This window comes from Molothrus aeneus, chromosome 26 (genome assembly GCF_037042795.1).
Source record: "Molothrus aeneus isolate 106 chromosome 26, BPBGC_Maene_1.0, whole genome shotgun sequence".
NCBI classification, from domain to species: domain Eukaryota; kingdom Metazoa; phylum Chordata; class Aves; order Passeriformes; family Icteridae; genus Molothrus; species Molothrus aeneus.
The window spans coordinates 2,908,659-2,932,032 of NC_089671.1; the positions used below are offsets into that span (position 1 = coordinate 2,908,659).

At 48.1% G+C, this 23,374-nt stretch overlaps 1 protein-coding gene across 7 annotated transcripts in view; it reads left to right on the top strand.

Moving 5' to 3' along the window:
- The window catches only part of RGS9 (regulator of G protein signaling 9), a 40,612-nt gene continuing 17,238 nt past the window's right edge, over nt 1-23,374 (top strand). For 6 of the 7 annotated variants that reach the window (XM_066565929.1, XM_066565930.1, XM_066565928.1 and 3 more), the window contains exons 1-9: nt 1-144; nt 8,984-9,080; nt 12,785-12,835; nt 13,000-13,106; nt 13,562-13,613; nt 15,864-15,922; nt 16,324-16,400; nt 18,304-18,385; nt 19,283-19,345. In XM_066565929.1, coding sequence (XP_066422026.1) covers nt 82-144; nt 8,984-9,080; nt 12,785-12,835; nt 13,000-13,106; nt 13,562-13,613; nt 15,864-15,922; nt 16,324-16,400; nt 18,304-18,385; nt 19,283-19,345 — 651 coding nt within the window. In that variant the 5' untranslated portion in view covers nt 1-81. The remainder of the gene's footprint in view (nt 145-8,983; nt 9,081-12,784; nt 12,836-12,999; nt 13,107-13,561; nt 13,614-15,863; nt 15,923-16,323; nt 16,401-18,303; nt 18,386-19,282; nt 19,346-23,374) is intronic. The other variant, XM_066565931.1, reaches the window with a different exon arrangement.

Sequence of the window (23,374 nt, forward strand, 5' to 3'; positions counted from 1 at the left end):
TGTGGGCAGCCAGGTGCGCCGGGCCGCGGCCGCTCCGCTCGCACCGCCACCACTGGCACCGGTACCGCCACCACCGGCACCATGACCGTCACACGGCTCGACCAGGGACAGCGCTACCGCCCGCGGATGGCCTTCCTCAAAAAGGTGAGGGCTCAGCCGCGCCGTTAAGGGCGAGCCGGGCGATGCGGTGCGGTGCCCCGGGCAGCGCTGGCGGTGCTCGGGGCGCTGCCGCGTTCAGAGCATCTTGCTCGGCCACCGCTGCCCGGGCACCTCCGGGCGGGTGGCTCCGAGGGGGGACAGCCCCTGCCCGGGAGCTGGGAGCCGTGACCTGTTGCAATCTGTTGAATCTGTGGAGAGCGCCGTGGATCCCAGCTGGCTCGGGGGGTAGCCTGTGCTGTAGTGATGGAGAAAATAGGACTGTAATGGTGTTTATCTTTTGTAGCTTATCTCAGCTGAATGGTGAGATAAGCTACAAAGGAAGTAAAGGAAGTAAAGAGGGTATTTTCTGTGGTGCTATGTCTTGCCCTGACACGTTTTCTCTCTCTTCCATTTTTTTTAAAGTCCCTCAAATCTGTGTCCGTTCCCAGGGAAAACCCATCACCTGCAGCGCCGGGCCACTCAGTGTGGCTCTGCTCCAGTGGGTCCAGTGTGTGCTCCCAGTGCTTTCAGCTGATGTCCACATTCAGAGCGTGTATTACAGCCTGCTCTCTGCCTCCTTCCAGTTTTTCAGACATGAGTGCATTTGTGGCCAGAAGCAGTAGAAGGAGTGGGATGGTGCATGCCCACGTTTTTGGGTGTAATGTGTAATTTTGTCCAGCATTTGGTGGGCTTTTCCTGTAGCATTCATTCAAAGCATAGGCAGTTGTAGTGTAGCTGGTACTGCAGATTTTGAAAAGCAGAGTGTTAAGCTAGCTTTTCTCCCACCCACCTCTCCTGAGTGTGGCTTATCCTGTTGGATGGAATTAACTGAATTTCCAGTGACAAGTACAGCCAGCAAGTTGCTGTTTGAATTGTAGTTAGCTTTCCTCAACACCCACAACCTAAGGAGGATTCCAGGGGTAAAGAGAGGGGAATTTGGGGATATTCCATGCTAAGGTATAAGCCTGGCAGTACTTACTACACCAGAGGAAGTAAAGAGGGTATTTTCTGTGGTGCTATGTCTTGCAGGGTAAATTTGGCTGGGGAGCCCTGCCAAGAGAAATACTCCAGGCCAAATTCTGTACTGAGTAATACTCGGTGGAGTTGTGTGCGGGGGTGCAGAGGAGGAGAAGCTGTGCTTTGAGAAAACAACTGCCTGCAGCTGTGCTTCAGCTGCTCCGTGGGAGTGCAGCAGGCTCTGCACAGCACTCCCAGTTCCTCAGGTGGGAAGATCAGTCAAAACACAGGGAATGCTGTACAGAGTGTGCACCACTCACTCACACTGAGAGCAGCCAGGGGGGCTGAGCACTTCCAGTGCTTTGCAAGTCCAGGACCTGTTAGCAGCAGGAAGGGGAGCTCCTGGTGGTCAGTGAGAGCCCTTGGCTCTCAGCTCCACTTTCATTCCTGCTGTTTTTTTCCAGACCTTGGAGCAACCATGGAGCCTCGGCTGCTCCATGACAATGTGGTCTGTGTGCAGCCAGCCACATCCTCAGGGCTCCTGGGAACACCAGGCACCTTTACTGCTGCCCAGGATGGGAGCTGAGGATGCTCAGCCTGCACCCAGCAAGCACCTTACAGGCTTAGACCCATGAGGAGCTAAAATCCTGGAAAGAAGCTTTGTTAATTGCTTAAGCCTGTGCTCACACTCTGCCCCCAGCTGACACACGCTGTGCCTGGGCTGCTGTGGGTGCAGGGAGGGATCCCTGCCATGCTGCCAGCCCCTGGGCCCTGTGTGCATCCACAGCTGCAGGGAGGGATCCCTGCCATGCTGCCATCCCTGTGTGCATCCACAGCTGCAGGGAGGGATCCCTGCCATGCTGCCAGCCCATCCCTGTGTGCATCCACAGCTGCAGGGAGGGATCCCTGCCATGCTGCCATCCCTGTGTGCATCCACAGCTGCAGGGAGGGATCCCTGCCATGCTGCCAGCCCCTGGGCCCTGTGTGCATCCACAGCTGCAGGGAGGGATCCCTGCCATGCTGCCAGCCCATCCCTGTGTGCATCCACAGCTGCAGGGAGGGATCCCTGCCATGCTGCCAGCCCACCCCTGTGTGCATCCACAGCTGCAGGGAGGGATCCCTGCCATGCTGCCAGCCCATCCCTGTGTGCATCCACAGCTGCAGGGAGGGATCCCTGCCATGCTGCCAGCCCATCCCTGTGTGCATCCACAGCTGCAGGGAGGGATCCCTGCCATGCTGCCAGCCCATCCCTGTGTGCATCCACAGCTGCAGGGAGGGATCCCTGCCATGCTGCCAGCCCATCCCTGTGTGCATCCACAGCTGCAGGGAGGGATCCCTGCCATGCTGCCAGCCCCTGGGCCCTCTGTGCATTCACAGCTCCCAGCACCTCCCTCTGTGCATTCACAGCTGCCAGCAGCCCCCTGTGCTGCCCCTGCAGCAGGAAGATGTGCCCACAGCAGCAATCCTGCCATGGAGAGCACAGGGGGTTGCTGTAGGGGTGGTGGGCAGTGTCCTGCCCTTGCTGTGAGGCTGTTCTGATTGACTCAGGCTGGATGTGCAGCTTGGTCTTTGTGGCTGAGCTATGAGGGATCAGAGGGGCCTGTAACACCTGCTCTTCATGCTAGCACTTAGGTTGTTTTATTCTATTTTTTCCTCCCCTTCTAAACCATCTTGGCTGGAAGAGGAATGACCCAAAGGTCTTTTGGGATAGCAAGGAAGCTTCTAAAATGCATTTTGGCTGGATGCTGTGAGAGCTTGAATGAATCCAAGCTCTTGGTGCCTGTGCCTGCTCCAGCAGCCAGGCCTGGCTCTGCTGGGCATCAGCTGGCAGAGCTGGGCTCTGCTCTCAGGAGCTCCTGGGCTGCGTATTTTTCCTTGCTGAGCTGCACAGTGACTCACACCTTGTGGGTAGGGCTGATGGATGCCTTCTTCCCTGCCTCCTCCTCACTCTGCTCCCTGCTGGCTTCTCCCAAGCTGTGCAGCAGCCAGGGAGGGGCTGCTCCAGGGTCTGGGGTCTTTTCCAGCCTGGCTTTGCTTCTCCAGGCTTAGACTTTCCAGCAGCTGCTGGGCCTCATCTTCCTGGGCATTTCCAGAAGTGTGTGAGCAGCTGAATTGTGTTTCTGCTGGAATCCAGCAGACTTCTGCTCTCTGAGGCCCATGGGTATGGCTGAAACTGAGCCTTAGGCCAAGCTCAGCCTCATCCCATCCTCCCTTTCCTTGTTCCAGGCTGGGAGATGCCAGTGCCACATCTTGTTGGAAAAAATCCCATCCAGACTGGGCAGAGCCAGCTACAGCCCTGCCCTCCCCACTCACAGATTCACTTCCTTTAGCTGAGGCATCACTCAGTGGGAACAAGCCACTTCCTCTCAGCTTTAATTAGGAAAAAGCAGGAAGTTTTAGCTGGTTAACAATGGATTTTTTTTCATTTCTTCTTTTTTTCTGATCATCCATCAACGTGCAAAGCAAGGCTGGTAGTTGTAGACCTAGGAAACAATTGAGTGAGCCTTCAGAGGCCAGAGTGGGGATAAGGACTGTGGTGTTACCTTGGAAATCAGAGCAGGTAGAGCTGACCCTTGCAAACAGCAGCAGGCAGTGAGGGAGGCTAGAACCAGGCAAATAGCATGGAGAAAGCAGCAGATGTTTAATTACAGCACCAGGACTGTGAACTCACCTGGGAACTGGAAATTCCTGCTGGGAAAATCGATTTTTCTTCTGTCTGAAGCAAAGCTGCCTCTGTCTGGGTTGATGCTGAGAAGGGCTAACCTCCTCACCTTGGCAGTGTTCTGCTGTTGCATTTGTGAGTCTCAGCACCTGGAGTTTGTTTTTCCTGCATTGTGGATGCCCTGATCCTAGGGAGCTGGTGGGTGCCCAAAGGGTAACAGGGATGGGACCTGCACCCAGGGTCACTCAGCCAAGCCATCCATCACTGCCCACTGCTCCATGCTGCAGCAAAGCATCCATCCTCCTCCTCCTCCTCCAGAACCATGGGTACCCCATCAGTTGGTGACCATTAGCCTCTCTGTCTTGGTTTGGAAAGGCAGGTGTCTGCTAAGGAAGGCAGGAGCCTCCCCTGAAATGGAAAATGTAACCCCCCTCTGTCCAAATTGCTATAAATTTTAATTTAAGGGGCTCTCAGGCAAAAAATATGGGAGCAGGAATAACAGTTCTTTATTAGGGAGGAAAATAAAAAGATAAAATGAACAATGCAGTAAACCAAAACAACACTGACAGAGTCAGAACACAGCCTGACACCCTGTGGGTCAGGGTGCTGGCAGCAGAACCATTGGAATTGTGGCTCAGCCCTCCTGCAGTGCCAGGGGTGGCTCTGCTGGAGCAGGGATCCTGGAGAAGGGTGCAGTCTCTTCCTCTGAAGATCCAGGGGAAGAGGCAGCTGCTGTTCCTCTGGGAAATCCAGTGGAGAAGCTGTGCTGGTGATCCAGAATCTCCAGATTATATCCAGGCAGGAATGCTTGGCTGGTGTTCCAGAATCTCCAGATTATATCCAGGCAGGAATGCTTGGCTGGTGTTCCAGAATCTCCAGATTATATCCAGGCAGGAATGCTTGGCTGGTGTTCCAGAATCTCCAGATTATATCCAGGCAGGAATGCTTGGCTGGTGTTCCAGAATCTCCAGATTATATCCAGGCAGGAATGCTTGGCTGGTGTTCCAGAATCTCCAGATTATATCCAGGCAGGAATGCTTGGCTGGTGTTCCAGAATCTCCAGATTATATCCAGGTAGGAATGCTTGGCTGGTGTTCCAGAATCTCCAGATTATATCCAGGTAGGAATGCTTGGCTGGTGTTCCAGAATCTCCAGATTATATCCAGGCAGGAATGCTTGGCTCCTCCCTCTGGGCTCACATCTCCCAGTGGGATGCTGTAGTTCTTATCAGCCATGTAGTGACATTCAATGGCTTCTTATCAGCAGGTGTCTCCCCAGATGTGGAAGAGATAAGGAAAACTGCCCACTGAACAGAAGACAGCTGCCATCCAGATGGTACATAGGGTACAATTTGCTTGGCAATCCAGGACACTCTCCCTGGGGCTTCTCAGAGCTCCTGAATCCAGTGATGGTTTTTTTCTCGCTTTATGGGAGTTTGAGTTCTGCTTTGCATTCAGCAAGCTGAGCCCTGTGACTCCATGCAGTCACAGAGGGGACAGACAGCTTTCCTGTTGTCTCCTCTGTGGCTTTCAGGGTGAGTTCACCTCCAGGCAGAGATCCCAGCTGATCTGAAGGGAAGTCTCCAGGGGGCTCCTGCCTTGTGGTGTCTGTGTGTGTGAGATGACCTCTCCCTGGAGCCTGGCTCACTCAGCAGTCCTGATATTTACCTCTGTGTGCATCTCCACCCATCAACCAGTCAGGAAGTGGCTTCTGGCTCTGCAAAATTCAAACCAGACAGCTCTTTCCTGGCTGAAAGCGTGACAAAACGTACCAGAGCCCTCAGCAAAGCAAGGAAATGTTCCTGCTGTGTGTGAAGCAGCCCTCCTGGCCTCCCTCTGGCAGCCTGGTGCTGATGGCAGCTCCTGATCCTGTAATCCACTGTTCCCTTGGGAGAACAGACACAGACAGGCTGAGGTTTGATCAGCAAGGTGGATGCTTTGCAGCCGGGGCTGCCTGGCTTTTTAATGCATTTGTCATTTCTCCAGTGACAAGAGAGAGCGTGGCAGAGTGTGAGCACCACCTGAGTTGAAGAGCTGCTGGTTAAGGGAAGGGAACATGCTGTGCTGTAGGGCTGGAGGGGTTTCTCAGCCAATTCCTGTTGTCTTATATGCCAAGAGTTCTCTTATCATTATAGTGCAAGGATTCTATAGCACCAGAGCCTCGTACCTCCTGCATGTCTCCTGCAGGCAGCTCCTCTAAGCACTGACTCTTCTTGGTCCTTGCAGCAGCCATTGACTCCTGTAACTCCTGATCCCACCAATCTGCTCTTTTATACCCCTTGTTCTTACTGGCTACAGGTGTGGCCTGTTCAGATCAGGCCTGCTCCTAATCTTTAGTAATTGGTCCAGCTGTGACTCGTTGGTGGATAAGATTACATTTTATACCACCTTCATACTGTATCCCCCTACGGATTCCCTGCTCTCAGCTGGTTGAAGATGTCTCTGGAGCCCACCTGGAGGGCAGCATGTGCTGTGCTGCCTGCCCAGAACACAGATCCTGCCTGGGTCTGCCAGGTGCTCACTGCACAGGGACAGGGGCATGAGCAGGGCTGTGTTTGCCCCCAGGATCTCTGTTCTCTGTGAAGGGACTGTGCAGTCACAGGGGGTGACTTCCTAAGGCACCTGGGTTTGCTTAAAATCCCAGTTTCCTAAAAAGTGCCCTGCCTGCCTCACCTCATCCCACACAGCTGAACTTTCTGAGCTTGAAATTATGAGTTCTGTTAAAAGATCTAAAAAAATGTCTTCGAATTCCATCACCTCTGCTCTGGTTTTGCTCTTTTAAAATATTTTATAAGTATTTATACAAATATTTATGTTAAATTTTACCAGGCTTCTCCCTTTTAGCATTAATTTGTCAGTGCCTTTAAAAGCAGTTGAAAATCCAGTTTTACTGACAAGCCCAGAGTGTATCCTGTCACTACAGCTTAAATCCTCACAGAACTTGGCAAGACTTGGGACCAAAGTCACTGTGGTGCCTGTGAAGACAATACCCTCCATTATGTGTGTGTGTCATCAGCTCACACTGTTAAATCCTCTGCTCTCAGTTAAAAAGCTACAGCCTCACCCAAAACAAATGTGTGGAGAGACCAAATTGGTCCTGTTGGACCAGTTTTGATTTAATAGCCCTGGAAGCAGAAGACAGAAAGAAGAATATCTTCCCCAAAGCTCTCATGGCACTTAGATAGTCAAAAACGAGGAGATGAGGGGAGTGCCCCAGCTCCATCCATCTGAGCACAGATCCTAAGTGAAAGAAAAGCTTTGTGCTTTGGGAATGGTGCTGGTAGGAAGTCAAAGAGGAGCAAACTACCTTTGAAAATCTTTATCTTTTAAAGAAGAAATACAGATAATTGGAAATGGGGAATAAAAGATGTCTTGCCCTGAGTGTGAGACTCATCCTGTGTTAAAGATGAGTCACCAGGATCCCCGAGGAGTCCCAGCTGAAGATGCTGCCAGGGAGGAGGATGTGCCTGCCCCACCCCTGGAGGGGCTGAGGGCTGGGTGGGGAGTGCAGCCCTGCACAGGACTGGTCACAGAGCCCCTCACACACCTCCTTTGCACCTCCCAACACAAGCACAGATTTTATTCCCTCCCCATTTTTCTTTCTAAGTGCCCAACGAGCCAGAGAAGAACCTTTCTGGGTGTAGTGGGGTCTGGGTAGCAGAGATTCTATTTATTTCTTTTTTCCTTAGCTCTCATTGAGTGGCTCCATGCTGTCCCTCCTGTGCCAGCCCTGGCTGTGTGTGTGTGCAGTGTGAGCTGCCATGGGCTGGAGGTGGCACCTCTGGTGCCAGGGGAGGTCCAGAGAGGGCTGTGGCCACTGCAGGCATTGCTGTGGCACACCAGTGGGGTGGGGTTCACAGGGTCTCAGGACCAGGGAAGAGATGAGAATGTTGACTCCATGTTTCTGAAGTCATTATGTATATATATTTTATTTTATATATTTTTTTATTATATATATATTTTATATATAGATATATTTTATTATATATATATTTTATATATATATAAAATTTATATATGTATATAAAAATATATAAATAATATATAAATATATATATTATAAAATTTATATATATAAAAAATTTTATTTTTATACACATATATTTTAGTTTATTATATATATTATTAAAATTGTATTTATTATTATTTGATTATATCTTATTATTTTATTATATATTATTATATTATATATTATTATATATTATATATTATGATATATTATATATTATATATATAATTTTATTAGATATATATTATTAAAACTATAGTAAAAGAATAGAAGAAAGGGTTTCATCAGAAGGCTAGCAAGGAAAGAAGGAATGGAATGATAATAAAATTTTGTGACTCTCAGACAGTCCAAGCCAGCTGGGCTGTGATTGGCCATTAATTAGAAACAACCACATGAGACCAATCCCAGATGCACCTGTTGCATTCCACAGCAGCAGATAATCAATATATTATATTATATTATATTATATTATATTATATTATATTATATTATATTATATTATATTATATTATATTATATTATATTATATTATATTATATTATATTATATTATATTATATTATATTATATTATATTATAATTTTGTTCCTGAGGCCTCTCAGCTTCTCAGGAGGAAAAATCCTGGCAAAAGGATTTTTCATAAAATGTGTCTGTGACACAGCAATGCCCACCCTCTGGAGTGCAGGCTGCCCTCCTGCCCACTCCTGACATCCATCCCTGGTAAATTTGCAGGGAATGCCTTGAGGAAGGAGGGAATGATGCATCTGACTCCATCTTATCAGAAGGCTAATTAATTATTTTATTATATAAATTATAAAATATTAGAAAATTATAAATTTATATTTATAATTATTAATATATTTATATTTAACAATATGTATTAACATCTATATTACATTACATCTAAACTGAACCTACCAAGCACTCAACTCTGCTCTGAATCTCATGACTGTCAGCCCACAGTCCTGACACACACACACACACCTGGCCCTGAGAGGCCAAGGAAACAAAACACCATGAATTTGGGTAAACAATCTCCATATTGCATTCTACTTTTGCACAAACACAGGCACAGCAAGTGATAAGAATTGTTTTTCCTTTCTCTGAGGTTCAGAGAATGTGAATCTCAGAAATATTCTTGGGAAGAATTGTGCCTTGCTTTTCTCTGTGAGGAGAAATGTGGCTCCACATCCCATCCCATCCCCTCCCTGCTTTGCAGATTGAAGCTCTCATGATGGAGATGCAGAGCCCAGACACAGGAATCAAGACACAGACCCAGCCAGTGATGGTCACCAGCATCCCCCACGCTGTGACAGGTAAGAGCTGCTCTGGGGGAAGGGGCTGGGCCCAGTTCAGCACAGAAAATCTGCCTGTGGATGGACCCCCCTGGCTGTGTGCTGGAGCTCTGCCCCCAGTAAATATCGGCTGCACATCATTTGAAATGTTCCTGCTCCCTTGATCTCATTCTCACTCCTGTCTCATTTCATTCCTACCCTTTGAAGCAGACAAAAGTTGATCCCCAGGCACTCCCAGCTGCCTCCTGGGGTTAACTCAAGTGACCTTGCCTTAGCACAGAGGTGAGGACATGCTGCAGCCTCCAGACCTCTCATGCTCCCAGTGAGGCTGCATCACAAATAAAGATAAATATTAAAATCCAATTAAAACAAGCAGCCTGGAGGCAGACTGAAAGATGGTACTTCAGAAACGAGCAATTAACAATTAGTCTTCCTTTTCATGTTTACTGCTAGTTATAATTCTTCTTGAGTAGGCAGGAAAAGAACAAAATATTCAACCCACTTGTGTGCCTGTAAATGACAGCTTTGCCTCCCTCAAGGAGGCTGGAGGAGCAGCAGACAGGAGCTGAGCTGTGTCATGTGCAGTGTTCCAGGCAGCTCTTATCAGCCTCCTTGTGCCTGCTGCTCCTTTCACCAGGCACCAGCAGTACTCTGCTCTCCAAGCCTCCACAAAAGCTCTTGTGAGGAATCCCCTGCTATAAATATTCACACATACTCCATATCCTCCTCCTGCTTCCATCTTTCTCCAGCACTTGGAAATTCAGAACAAAAACTCCCACTGAAACAAAGTGAGTTTGCTCCAGGCAAGTCAAGAGAATTCCCTTACTGTGTTTGCAAAGCCTGGCTGGCTCAGTGTGTTGTTTGCCCCAATTTTATTTTTTTAAAATGAGACTGCAGAGGCACTGAAGTCACTTGCCCATGGGAAGAGGCAGTGAGTGTAGGGATTTTTCATAAAATATCATGGTGACAGTTAAATTCAGTGAAAGTCAGTAAAATATCTCACAAATAATCCTCAATGTTAAATGTGCACCTTTGGGGGAAAGTCATCACTGCAATGTCAAGAAAGGTCAACACCTCAGTCCTGGGGGAGGTTTGGAGGAAAAGGCCAGTAACTGGTCAGGGAACAAGTCCCTTTTTGCCCTCTTTAAATGGAAGGGGGTTCTGAAATTTGCCCCCCAGAATGTAAAACTAAAACTGCAGGAGGTTTATGCTGCCTGTGGTGGGTACAACTGCTCACAGTCCAACAAAAGAAGTGGGAGAGATAAAATGTGTGTGAGTTTGATAAATCCTGTGACCACTGCAGCTTGGATCTGAGATTTGGACATCCCTTCTGCCCATTAAGGGACTCTCAGAGGATTCATTTTGATGAGGGTGTGGTGAAGATATTGGAGCAGGGGACACAGATCCATTGGAGGGAGCCTGGCTCTCCTGTGCAGGAAGCTAACAAGTTAAATGTGGTGTTGTTGGGTTTCTAGGATGAGGTGAGAGATGAGAATCTGTCTTTAAGTTCTCAGAAGGCTGATTTATATTATATTATATTATATTATATTATATTATATTATATTATATTATATTATATTATATTATATTATATTATATTATATTATATTATACCTAATATAATATAACTAGATCATACTATATTATATCATACTATATCATATATTATACTATATTATATATTATAAGAAATTATATACTAAAACTATACTAAACTATAGAGAAAAGAATACATCAGAAAGCTTGGAAAAGAATGAATAATAAAAACCCAGGACTGACCAGAGAGTCCAACACAGCTGGACTGGGATTGGTCATTAATTAAAAGAATTCACATGGAACCAATCAAAGATGCACCTGTTGGTCTGCAACTCCTGACCACATTCCAAGCAATCAAATAATTATTATTTACATTTCTTTACTGAGGCTTCTCAGGAGAAAAATCCTGGAGAAGGGATTTTTCAGAAAATATCATGGTGACAGTTAAATTCAGTGAGAGTCAGTAAAGTGGCTCACAAATAAACCTCAATGTTAGATGTGTACCTTTGGGAGAAAGTGCTTACAGAGGGAGCTGTCTAGAAATGAGTGATGAGATAATCCTTTAATTTCATCTATTTCAGGAAGCAGGCACTAGGATAAGAGCTCTGAGCCCCTATTAGAAAGTTAAGTCATCACTGCAATGTCAAGAAAGGTCAACACCTCAGTCTGCAGTCCTGGGGGAGGTTTGGAGGAAAAGACCAGTAACTGGTCAGGGAACAAGTCCCTTTTTGCCCTCTTTAAATGGAAGGAGGTTCATGAAATAAAACATAAAATTAAATACAAAAACATAAAACTAAATAATAAATAATACTAAAACATAAAACTAAAACTGCAGGAGGTTTATGCTGCCTATGGTGGGTACAACTGCTCACAGTCCAACAAAAGAAGTGGGAGAGATAAAATGTGTGTGAATTTGATAAATCCTGTGACCACTGCAGCTTGGATCTGAGATTTGGACATCCCTTCTGCCCATTAAGGGACTCTCAAAGGATCAGGCACTGGTCTTTACAAAACTGAGCCAGGACTGTGTGTGACCGTGGGGTCTGAGGATGAGGGAAGAGATGAGGATCTGACTCCATGTTTCAGAAGGCTGATTTATTATTTTATGATATATATTATATTAAAACTATACTAAAAGAATAGAAGAAAGGATTTCAGCAGAAGGCTGGCTAAGAATAGAAAAAGAAGGAATGATAACAATGGTTTGTGTGTTGGACTCTCTGTCTGAGCCAGCTGACTGTGATTGGCCATTAATTAGAAACAACCAACATGGGCCAGTCACAGATGCACCTGTTGCATTCCACAGCAGCAGATAACCATTGGTTACATTTTGTTCTTGAGGCCTCTCAGCTTCTCAGGAGGAAAAATCCAAAGGAAAGGATTTTCCATAAAAGATGTCTGTGAAAACTGTGCTCCGTGCCTCTGGAGCTTCTGTGCAGTGAATCTTTCCAGGCAAGCTGGAGCAAAACCTCCCCTTCCCTGGTGAGAAAGCTGCTGCATCCTTAAGCCCTTTCTAAGCCCCTGATGGGGTGTGGGTGCTGCTCAGGCCACATGAGCTGGTGCCACTCTCTCTGTGCCATCCCAGGGTCACTGCCTGGTGCCCTGGGGGTGCCACCATGGCCAGTGGGGGCCCAGCAGTGCATTTCACCTGGGCTCCTTGCATTTGAGTTTACAGAAAAGGGGGCTGTGACTCTGTTCACAGGGCTCTGAGGATGAGGGAAGAGACGAGGATCTGGCTCCATGTTTCAGAAGGCTTGATTTATTTTTTTATCATATATATTTTATTAAAACTATACTAAAAGAATAGAAGAAAGGATTTCATCAGAAAGCTGGCTAAGAATAGAAAAAGAAGGAATGATAACAAAGGCTTGTGGCTCAGACTCTCTGTCTGAGCCAGCCAACTGTGATTGGCCATTAATTAGAAACAACCAACATGGGTCAATCCCAGATGCACCTGTTGCATTCCACAGCAGCAGATAATAATTGTTTGCATTTTGTTCCTGAGGCCTCTCAGCTTCTCAGGAGGAAAAAAATCCTAAGGAAAGGATTTTCCATAAAAGATGTGTGTGACACTGTGCCCTCATGGGATCCAGAGCACAATGAGGGGTGAGCACTGCAGAATCTCCTTTCCTGGATTTGGGGACACTCCTGATTTCAGTGCCTGACCTTTGCTTTGTTTTGCTTTGCAGGTAATGATATCATGCAGTGGATCCTTCAGCGCTTGCAGATCACTGCAGAAGGTGAGTAAAAATGTGAAAATTGAGCCTTTCCCAGCTTCCAGTCATAAAACTACTACCTCAAGCAACAAAAGCTTTTAGTTGAATTCTCCCCTGCATAAGAGCTCACTTTTAATTCCAGTGAAGTGTTTCTGTGCAATGAGAACATCTGCATTCTCCATTTGCAGAGGCACTCCACCTGGGAGACCTGTTTGTCAAATATGGATATATCTACCCTCTTCAGGAGCCAAAGAACCTCACCCTGAGGGCAGATGGCAGCCTCTACAGGTTTCAAGTGAGTTGCAGCTCCTCGAAGCTGTTGAGAGGGAGTTCAGCACTGGTTTTTATTAAAAACAGGCAGCTGGGGCACTTCCCAGGAGCTGTGTAGCTGTGCAGGAGGAAGGAAAAGACTCAGAGAAGTCTGAGATTGCAGTTTACAGGGAAACTGTGATCGTTTTTTCAGTGAAATTAGTGTATTTGTTCAGCCTAAAAATAGCTGTGCATTTCTCCAGAGAGTGTTCCCTTCAGATCTTAAAGCAGCAAATGGAATTGCTGGTTGGACATAGATGATGTGGGGGCACTGAATAATGAATATTCAAAAAGCACAGTAAGAACAGGATGGTATTGAGGTTCATGGCTGGACTCTTTCCACTGCTCTCAGTGGGAAATCAGGATATTCCTGGTACTGGGAATGAGGAGTCCATGAGTTCAGGGCCTGTGTGCACTAACAGGAGGCTCCTTCCCTTGCAGACTCCTTATTTCTGGCCAGTGCAGGGCTGGGCTGCTGATGACACTGACTATGGTGAGTGGTGGCACTGCATGTGCCCTGGGTGTGGGTTTGTCACACAGTTCAGGGGTGTGGGTTTCACACAGTCCAGGGATGTCCAGGGGTATCCAAGGGTATCCAGGGCTGTGGGTTTGTCACCCAGCTCAGGGCTGTGGGTTTGTCACCCAGTCCAGGGCTGTGGGTTTGTCACCCAGTCCAGGGCTGTGGGTTTGTCACCCAGCTCAGGGCTGTGGGTTTGTCACCCAGTCCAGGGCTGTGGGTTTGTCACCCAGTCCAGGGCTGTGGGTTTGTCACACAGTGCAGGGATGTGGGTTTGTCACACAGCTCAGGCTGTGGGTTTGTCACACAGCTCAGGGATGCCCAGGGCTGTGGGTTTGTCACACAGCTCAGGGCTGTGGGTTTGTCACACAGTTCAGGCTGTGGGTTTGTCACACAGCTCAGGGATGCCCAGGGCTGTGGGTTTGTCACACAGTTCAGGCTATGGGTTTGTCACACAGTTCAGGCTGTGGGTTTGTCACACAGTTCAGTGTGGTGTTGTTTGCAGGGGTTTCAGCACAAGGGAAGAGATGAGAATCTTGACTTTATGTTTCAGAAGGCTGATTTATTATTTTATGATATATATTATATTAAAATAAAATTATATACTAAAACTATACTAAAAGAATAAAAGAAAAGATTTCATCAGAAAGCATGAAAAGAAAAGAATAATTATAAAATCTTGTCACTGACCAGAGAGTCCAAGACAACTAGACTGATTGGCCATTAATTAATTAACCACATGAGACCAATCAAGATGCACCTGTTGCATTCCACAGCAGCAGATATTTATTATTTACATTTTGTTTCTGAAGCCTCTCAAATTCTAAAGAAAAAAGATTCTAATGAAAGGATTTTTCATAAAATATGTCTGTGACAGTCCAGGGGTGTCCAGGGGTGTGGGTTTGTCCCCCATCCAGGGGTGCCCAGGGGTGTGGGTTTGTCCCACAGTCCAGGGGTGCCCAGGGGTGCCCAGGGGTGTGGGTTTGTCCCCCATCCAGGGGTGCCCAGGGGTGTGGGTTTGTCCCAAAGTCCAGGGGTGCCCAGGGGTGTGGGTTTGTCCCAAAGTCCAGGGATGCCCAGGGGTGTGGGTTTGTCCCAAAGTCCAGGGGTGCCCAGGGGTGTCCAGGGATGTGGGTTTGTCCCCCATCCAGGGGTGCCCAGGGGTGTGGGTTTGTCCCACAGTCCAGGGGTGTCCAGGGGTATCCAGGGGTGTGGGTTTGTCCCACAGTCCAGGGGTGCCCAGGGGTGCCCAGGGGTGTGGGTTTGTCCCCCATCCAGGGGTGCCCAGGGGTGTGGGTTTGTCCCACAGTCCTGCTCCACACCTGCTCTTCCTGTTCTTGTGCTGCATCTCCACTCACAATGACCAACCCTGGCAATTTTTTTCATGCTGTTTTGTGAATAATTCTCAGTAATGGTGAATTGAGGGTGTGACCATCTTGTGGTGGCCTTGGTGAGAGAAAGTGCTTAAACTCTCCTGTTCCACTAAGATCCATCACACAGGAGCACATCTGAATTACCTTGCTGGGAGGGAAGGCTTTAAACACAAGATTAGATTTCCCTGAGCAGTTAAGTGTGTTCCTGGATCTGAGCCCAAGGCTGTCTTCCTGTAGGTTTGGCTCAAGCTCTGCATTCAGAGATGGTTCTTTTTTATTTGGCTTCCAATATCTCCTGATGGTTTTTTCCATACAAATCTCTTGTTGCCTTTATGATGCTTTTTGTAGTCGAGCTGATCATGAATCTTGGGCTGATCAGCTGGCTTTGCTCCTGTGAGCTGTGCAGTTCACAGGCTGATTTCTGCATGCCAGGGTTGTCCTCTGTGGCTTTTACCTGCATTATGCTGTAGATTTTCCAAGGAAATAAAAAAACCTGGTTTGGATTGGAATGTTTTTATTAAAACTTGAGCAAAAAACACTGGCCTGTGCTTCAGAAAACTTGGAGCTCAAGCTCTGAGGAGCCTCAGAAGGTTTGGTCCAGTGTCCCCTGACCCCTGGAAGCCTGGCTGAGTTCCCCAGGGGAGGTGGCAGAAGGCACCCACTCCCTGTCCTGCCTGGGCATCAGTGCCATCCCAAAAGCACCAAGTCCTTTTCACTGAGCTCTTGTGAGCTTGGAGCTCATGCCTGGGAAGATATTGTAGCAGACAAAGGCTCCTGTGTTTGTAATGTGGGTAAATTTATAATTATTCTTGGACTTGTATAACTGATTGCTAATTTGCTACTACCTCCACAGCAATTTATCTAGCAAAGAAGAACATTAAAAGGAAAGGGATTTTGGAAGAATATGAAAAGGTGAGGAGACACTGCGCTTGTTCCATTACAAGACCCTCATTTGCTACAACTTAAGCCATTTGTTGCTAATGAGTGGGGCACAGCAAAAAAAAAAATCACCTCTTCAATTGCATGAGGTGTTCCTGCAGCTGTATCAAAAGCCAACATTTTGCAAGTGAAAAAAACAACCAGTACAGAAAACTCCTGTGAAGTCAATTATAATTTTAGCAGGGGTAATTGCTCTCCTTGCAATGGTATTTTTGAACTGTTGCAATTCTTGTAATTACGTGCAGAACAATCCAGATTTCTTGGCTCAGTGGCCAGCCTGGCCTCGTTGAACTATGGAGAGTCAAGAAAACCCCAGCATGGGAGTGCCCTGGTCAGAATTTTCACACTAAACTGCTTTTTTATTTTTATTCCAGGAACATTACAACATGCTCAATCAAAAAATAAACTACAAGTGGGATTTTGTCATTATGCAGGCCAAGGAGCAGTATAAGTGAGTTGAATTGCATTCCCTTGTTTGCATCACTGGGGAGGGTGTGAGGAGCAGAGCTTGGCTGCCTTAGTGCACAGTTCAATCACACATTAAAAACACCAAAATGCCTTTAAAATGGCTTGGAGTGGAGGTTTAGATTTTGCACTTGATGTGGTTCTGTGAAGAAGCTGGGTCCTAATGCTCCAACCCTAATTAGAAACAACTTCATTTAGCTCAGTGTTCTCCATGAGGATTTGTGGATCAGGCCCTGGACTTTGGGCCTGTTGCTGGTCTGGGTCAGGAGTTTCTGGCACATCTCTCAGCTGAGTGGAGAATCAAGAGGCAGTAAATGGTCCCAGCAGGGACTTCTGGAGAAAACTGAAGTGCATAATTGGGTACCCAGCTAAAATAACTTGATTTTAGAACTGAAACCTTCAAATTCCCAGGAAACTTGGTGAACATGAGATGGGAATACTCCTTTAGAGATCTTTCCTGCTTCTGTGGACCCCTCTCACCTTCCTTTACCTGCTGGCAGGGCAGGCAGTGCCTGTGCTGCTGAGCAGCCTCTGTGTTCCCTGGGCTGGCAGCCAAGGCCTGGGAGTGCAGCTCATCAGATAACTCTCATTAAACACGAGACTGTTGTTCTTGTAAACTGAGGTCAGACTCAGGCTAGGAGATGCCAAATGCAGTTTCAAAGTTAGATCCCCAGCCTGTGTCTGAAGCAGCAGATTAAACTTGTCTGAGGCTGTTTGATGGTGCTGCTGGGGCAGACTGGTGCAGAGCACCCACCCTGTAACCACAGCAGGGAGGCCACATGCAAACAGCCTGTTGGGAATGTTCCCTTCCCCATGCTAAATCCCAAATTGTGCTCAGGACTTTTCTGGGAAAGAATTCGTTGGTCCAAGCCCAAACCATGCTAGTGCCTCTTGTGTTTAATTGTGGAGGTGATTTGGGTTTTAGTGCCTGGGAACCCTCCTCAGAACCATTTCCAAGCAGTTTCTCTGAGAAATGCTTCTGCTTTACTGAGAGAAAGGGATGAGACGTGTCCAGGGTGTATCTCTGGGTGGCACTCCTTGGGGACATGGGACAGGGACAAAGGTGAAGCAGCAGGACTGGGGGCAAGTCAGCAGAGAGGCTGTGCTGTGCCTAAGAAGGGTGTGGGGGTGTTCACAGGGGTCCCAGGATGAGGGAAGAGACAAGAATCTTAACTCCATGTTTCAGAAGGCTGAATTTTATTATTTTATGACACATATTATATTATTTTATGATATATATTATATTATTTTTATGATATATATTAAAACTATACTAAAAGAATAGAAGAAAGGATTTTATCAGAAAGCTTGAAAGGATTATTATTTTATGATATATATAGTATTAAAACTATGCTAAAAGAATAGAAGAAAGGATTTCATCAGAAGGCTGGCTAAGAATAGAAAAAGAAAGTGATAACAAAGCTTCTGTCTCTGACAGAGAGTCTGAGCCAGCTGACTGTGATTGGCCATTAATTAGAAACAACCACATGAGACCAATCCCAGATGCACCTGTTGCATTCCACAGCAGCAGATAACCATTGGTTACATTTTGTTCCTGAGGCCTCTCAGCTTCTCAGGAGAAAAAATCCTAAGGAAAGGATTTTTGATAAAATGTGTCTGTGCCAGAAGGGGATGTGCCTGCTCCCAGCTCAGCTCAGGAAGATGATGATGATGATTTCTCAAAAGGCAGAGTCATGTGTGGCCATGTGAAGATGATGAGCAGCCCAGAATTAGCCAGGACAGGATGTGGGCAGGGCTGGCATCAGGGCAGGGATGGCTCAGTCAGGCTGGGACCCATGGGGCATGGCAGGCTGGAGGTGTGCTCTGCTTCTCATCCCACTGATTTAGGAGGGCAAAATTGCTGAATTCCCCTGTTCTTGGCTTTGCAGGGCAGGGAAGGAGCGGAAGAAGGAGGACAGGTATGCCCTGGACTGCCAGGAGAGAGCCTACTGGCTTGTGAACAGAACTCCTGTGAGTAGGGGGGGACAGGGTGGCTGCAGTGACTCGTGGTGCCCTCCCTGCAGCCACCTGGGACAAACTCCCATGTGGAAAGGGCTGAGTGCCAGGGCAGGGCCAGCCCAGAGCTGCCCTGAGTCCCCACCACCTTCCCTTGGTATTGCTGGCCGGGGTCTGTGTTCAATCACAGCTGGGATGGGACTGCTGGGAACAGCCTTGAGCTGGTTTATTTTCCAGCTCAGTCTCATTACATGGTTATGGCAATGGGAAGGTGCCACCAGCTCACATCCCAGGCAGCAGAGCAAGAACTTAATGTCACAACTCACTTTAAAAGTGTTTTGACCAATCACACAAAGCAGAAGCACATTGACAGTAGTTCCATCCAATCACTGTAAGCACAGGTGCCTTTAGTTAAACAATGCTTGCTTATTTCAAATACAATACCTGCTTGTGAGCCTTCAAACACAATGCACACAGCTCCGTTATTAACCTTCAAACTTCCTAATATCTCACTAGATAAACTTTTCTGCATCTTAGGGAGTTATTCTAGACAAGCATTAATACACAGACCATTGTTCTATTTGTCCTTGCTTTTCTACTTTTTAAATAATTTTTCTGCTGACCAATCTCATGGCTGCTGCTTAGCTCTAATCACAGTTCTGCTGTCTCTGAGGCCTGCCTTTTGCAGCTTTCCCAAACCCCTCTGATTTTGGGGATTCCCACAATTGGCTGTTCCCAAAGCTGCAAGGGACAGAGGTCCAGCTGCAGCTTCAAGAGGGGCATTCCCAAATCTGGGGGTTCCCAAGGCACTGCTGGCTGGGAGCTGCTGCCAGTGGAGGCCTGGGGGTCTCCTCCTGCATTTGTGCCTTTAAACCAAATGAGTAACAAAGCTTTGTTTGTTGTTCACCACAGCCAGGCATGCTGAGCGCCCTCGAGTATGGATTAGACCGTGTCACAGATCCCAATGAAAATAAGGTAAACCAGGTGAGACAGGGCTGGGTTTTATTTACACACCTACTGAATTGGCCTGGGAGGACCCAGAAAATGTCCCTGGGGTTGTCATTTTTTGGGCACTGCAGGCTGAGTGTGTCAGCTCAGCTCTAGCAGCTGAACAGGCCAGAGGTTGAGGCTCTCTCACCCAGGAGGTGAGGCCCTCAAAATAGGCCTTGGCAGCTTCTTCTGCCTTGAAAAGACTTTGTCAGCTTTCTTGCCACACCAGTTAGTGTGGGTGCTTGGCTGCAGGACATGTTTTCTCTGCTGGTGAAGCTGAACTGAGGAATCCTCTGTCTCCAGGTGCTCCTTGCTGCCTTTGTATGAGGGCTGAATGAACTTTGTGGGGTGTCAAGGGTCAGTGCAAAGATCCAGGTTGAAAATCAAATTCCAGAGTAACTCCCAGAGGGTAATTAATGTGTGGTAAGAAGATGAAGAAGTCGGTGTGGTGGAGACAACAAAATGTTTTGGAGACACAAAATGTTGCCAAAAATGCATATTGTAGACCATAAAGATACAGAATCAGTGAATGGAGGAGAAACAGAATCAGTGAATGGAGAAACAGCGTGAGGGCTGTGACTGGGTGAACTGGTCTGAAATCACACAGATCCAGTCAGTGGATGAGGAGCTGGAGCTGCTCTTCCCTTTCTCCATCAGCCCTCTGAGGTGGTCCTGTCTTTGTGCCCTTAGCAGTGTTCATTTGGAAGCAAAGTCAAAACATCTCTCAGCAATTCAATGCAAATGTTTCTGCCATCACCCTCACAGGGCTCCCACAACTTCCCATTCCTGCAGCAGCCTTTAAACATCTCCAGCCAAGGCAGGATAATTGCTTTGGCCAGCTGTGTTCTGTTGCTATAGAGACTGAAAAGGAGCAAAGTGTAGGCTTGGGGTGTATTTTATTTTTTTTTTTCTTGCTCTAAGTAGCAGCTGCTGAAAAGCCTTTTTCTCTTTTTCTTTTTTTAAGAGTAAAGAAGTAGTGGAAAGGGAGAGGGATAGAAAGAGGAGTGAGCCAACTTCTCACCCACAGTTTTACAGCTGACATGGAAGGGATTTTGGGTTTGCAAATGGCCTGAAGAGCTGCCAGTGCTTGGTAGCACAGGGGGAGGGAGCTGAGGGATCTCTGCCCACTTCCCCCCTGGCCATGAGAGACAGGAGAGGCTCCAAGGAGGGCAGAAGCCCACGGACACAGTTTGGGGTGACTTCCCTGCCCTTGTCCTTCTCTGAGCTGTGCCTCCCCTCTGGAGGCTGAGCTGAGGAGGGAAGGTTCTCCTTGCTCCTCCTTTTGCTTTTGAAAGAGTGATTGAGAATACAAGAGACAGCCCAGAGCCCTCATGGAGCCCCTTTTGGACCAGCAGCTTCATTTTTGTCCTCTGCAGGCTGCTCTCAGCAACACCTGTGGCTCAGCAGCCTTTGGAGGAATAAATGGGCCAAGCTCTGGTTTCTGTCCCTGCAGAAAGAATGGGCCAACCTCTGATTCGTGTCCCTGTTCCTTCTCAATCTGCCCTCACTTTGTTGGCCAAATTATGGAGTTTTTTGTCTTGGCAGTTGAGAAGGAAAGAAAAGAATGAATTCCTGATTTCTTTGAGGCTGACATTAGCATGAACATCTCTCCTTCCCTTGCTCAGACCCTTTAGTGGGCTGCTCCTCCCTCACAGATAGGGTCCTCTGGGGATAAACAGGTGCTCAAACTCCTTTGAAGGGCTTTTATTGCTAATCCATGGGCAAACCTCGTGCTTACAATGAGTTAGGGCTTGTGGATGGGCAGGAGGAGTCAGGTAGAAGTAGCCACCCATTGAACAGCTAATTAAGGGATGTTTTAGCCTTTTTTTGCTGGCTCCCAGGCTCACACCAAGCCTCAGTGCTTGAGAATGACCCCTGAGGGCCTGCAGGAATCTGCACAGCCTCTGCCTCTGGAACCAGAGTCTTCCTGAAAGAGCTTTAACTCCCCCCAAAATCCCTGTACTGCACTCAGGGGTTGCTGAATGAAGTGCCCTGGTTTGGGTGCAGCAAATCAGCCACAGATCAATGAGTCACTGCTGGCCTTTAATTTCATAAATCCCTGCCAGTTTGCCTGATAAAGTTCTGCTGCATCATCACAAGTTTGGAAAGCACAGGGAGATAAACAGGGGCAAAATGGCCATTTGAACAAAGCTGGGGGCAGATTTGATTTCCAGCTGCAGGGCTGGATGCACCAGCACAGTGGAGATGAATGTTGGGATAATCCAATGCCAGAGTCAGGATTTGCCTCTGCAGGAAGAGTGGAAGAGCAGGGCTGCACTGAGCAGGGGTGTTGGGATGGGCAGAGACAGCTGGGCTGCACTTTGCAGGGTTGGAGAGGCAGCTCTTCCTTACCCAGGGCAGATCTTCCTTACCCAGGGCAGATCTTCCTTGTCCAGGGCTGATCTTCCTTACCCAGAGGCTGATCTTCCTTGTCCAGGGCTGATCTTCCTTACCCAGGGCAGATCTTCCTTACCCAGGGCAGATCTTCCTTGTCCAGGGCTGATCTTCCTTACCCAGGGCTGATCTTCCTTGTCCAGGGCAGATCTTCCTTGCCCAGGGCAGATCTTCCTTGCCCAGGGCAGATCTTCCTTGCCCAGGGCAGATCTTCCTTGTCCAGAGGCTGATCTTCCTTGTCCAGAGGCTGATCTTCCTTGTCCAGAGGCTGATCTTCCTTGTCCAGAGGCTGATCTTCCTTGTCCAGAGGCAGATCTTCCTTGTCCAGAGTCTGATCTTCCTTGCCCAGGGCAGATCTTCCTTGCCCAGGGCAGATCTTCCTTACCCAGAGTCTGATCTTCCTTACCCAGAGGCTGATCTTCCTTACCCAGAGGCTGATCTTCCTTACCCAGAGGCAGATCTTCCTTACCCAGAGGCTGATCTTCCTTACCCAGGGCAGATCTTCCTTACCCAGGGCAGATCTTCCTTGCCCAGGGCAGATCTTCCTTACCCAGAGCTCTGGAGGGAGCCTGGGCTGCTCTGCCCTGCTCTCAGTGACCAATTCCCTGCACAGGATTCCGGGATCAGCCTCAGCCTGCCAAGCTCTGTGCATGGAGCACTGAGGGCAGAGTGAGGCTGGAACTGCAGTGTCCTGGTCCCAGACAAGCTCTGCAGAACCTTCTTCACTCCCAGCTCCTTCCAGGCATCCATCCAAAGCTGTTTCCAGGTGTTGACGAGCTCTGGAAACAGGGAGGCAAAACCACCATGACCATCATCTCCCCAGTGTGGGCAGGAAGTCTCCCAGGGGCAGAGGAGCAAACAGGAGGCTGGGAATGAGCAGAAATCCCAGCTCTTGTAGGAGCTGCTGGCCTCAGCCATGGGATCAGCTCCAGGCAGGGCTCTGAGCAGCTCCTGGCTCTGCAGTGCCCAGGAGCACGGAGCTGGTGGCACTCAGGGTGTCCCAGTGCCAGGGGCTGTCTCAGGGGTGTCACAGGATGTGGCACAGCTCGTGGCTCTCACTTGGGACAGACTGAGGCCTTGCAGTAATTGCCACGTTGGTTTGGAGGCTGCAGTAATTGGGATAAGTCACTCATTAAGGGCATTGCAAAATTAATCTCATTATGAGAAACCACTCTTTTGTTCCAAAGATGATTTCCTTCCAAATGAGGCAGAGTGGGTGGGTGGTGCAGGGCACCTTGGCACGGCTGCAGTCAGCAGTGGGGGTCAGGGAGGGTGGGCACAGCTGGCAGTGCTCACTGGGACATGGAGGGTGCTCAGGGCCACTTGCAGCAGCTCTGAACTGGGAACTGGGGGCACTGGGAGAAAGGGAAATGAAATTACGAGCAGCTCTGGGGTGAAATAGCTGAGATTCCTCCCAGTTTCTGCTGATTTGAGAACTGGAAGGGGCTGAGCACAGCCAGCACCTGCAGCCTCCCAGGGTGTTCAGCACTGGGCTCCCCTTGGATTTGCTGCAGTTCAGTTTGCGCCACTGCTCAGAGATGCTCAGCTCCTTTCTGGGGCAAATCCCCTCCCCACCTGGAGCCCCCCCAGCAAAGCCCCCCTTGTTTTCCCAGGAGCAGC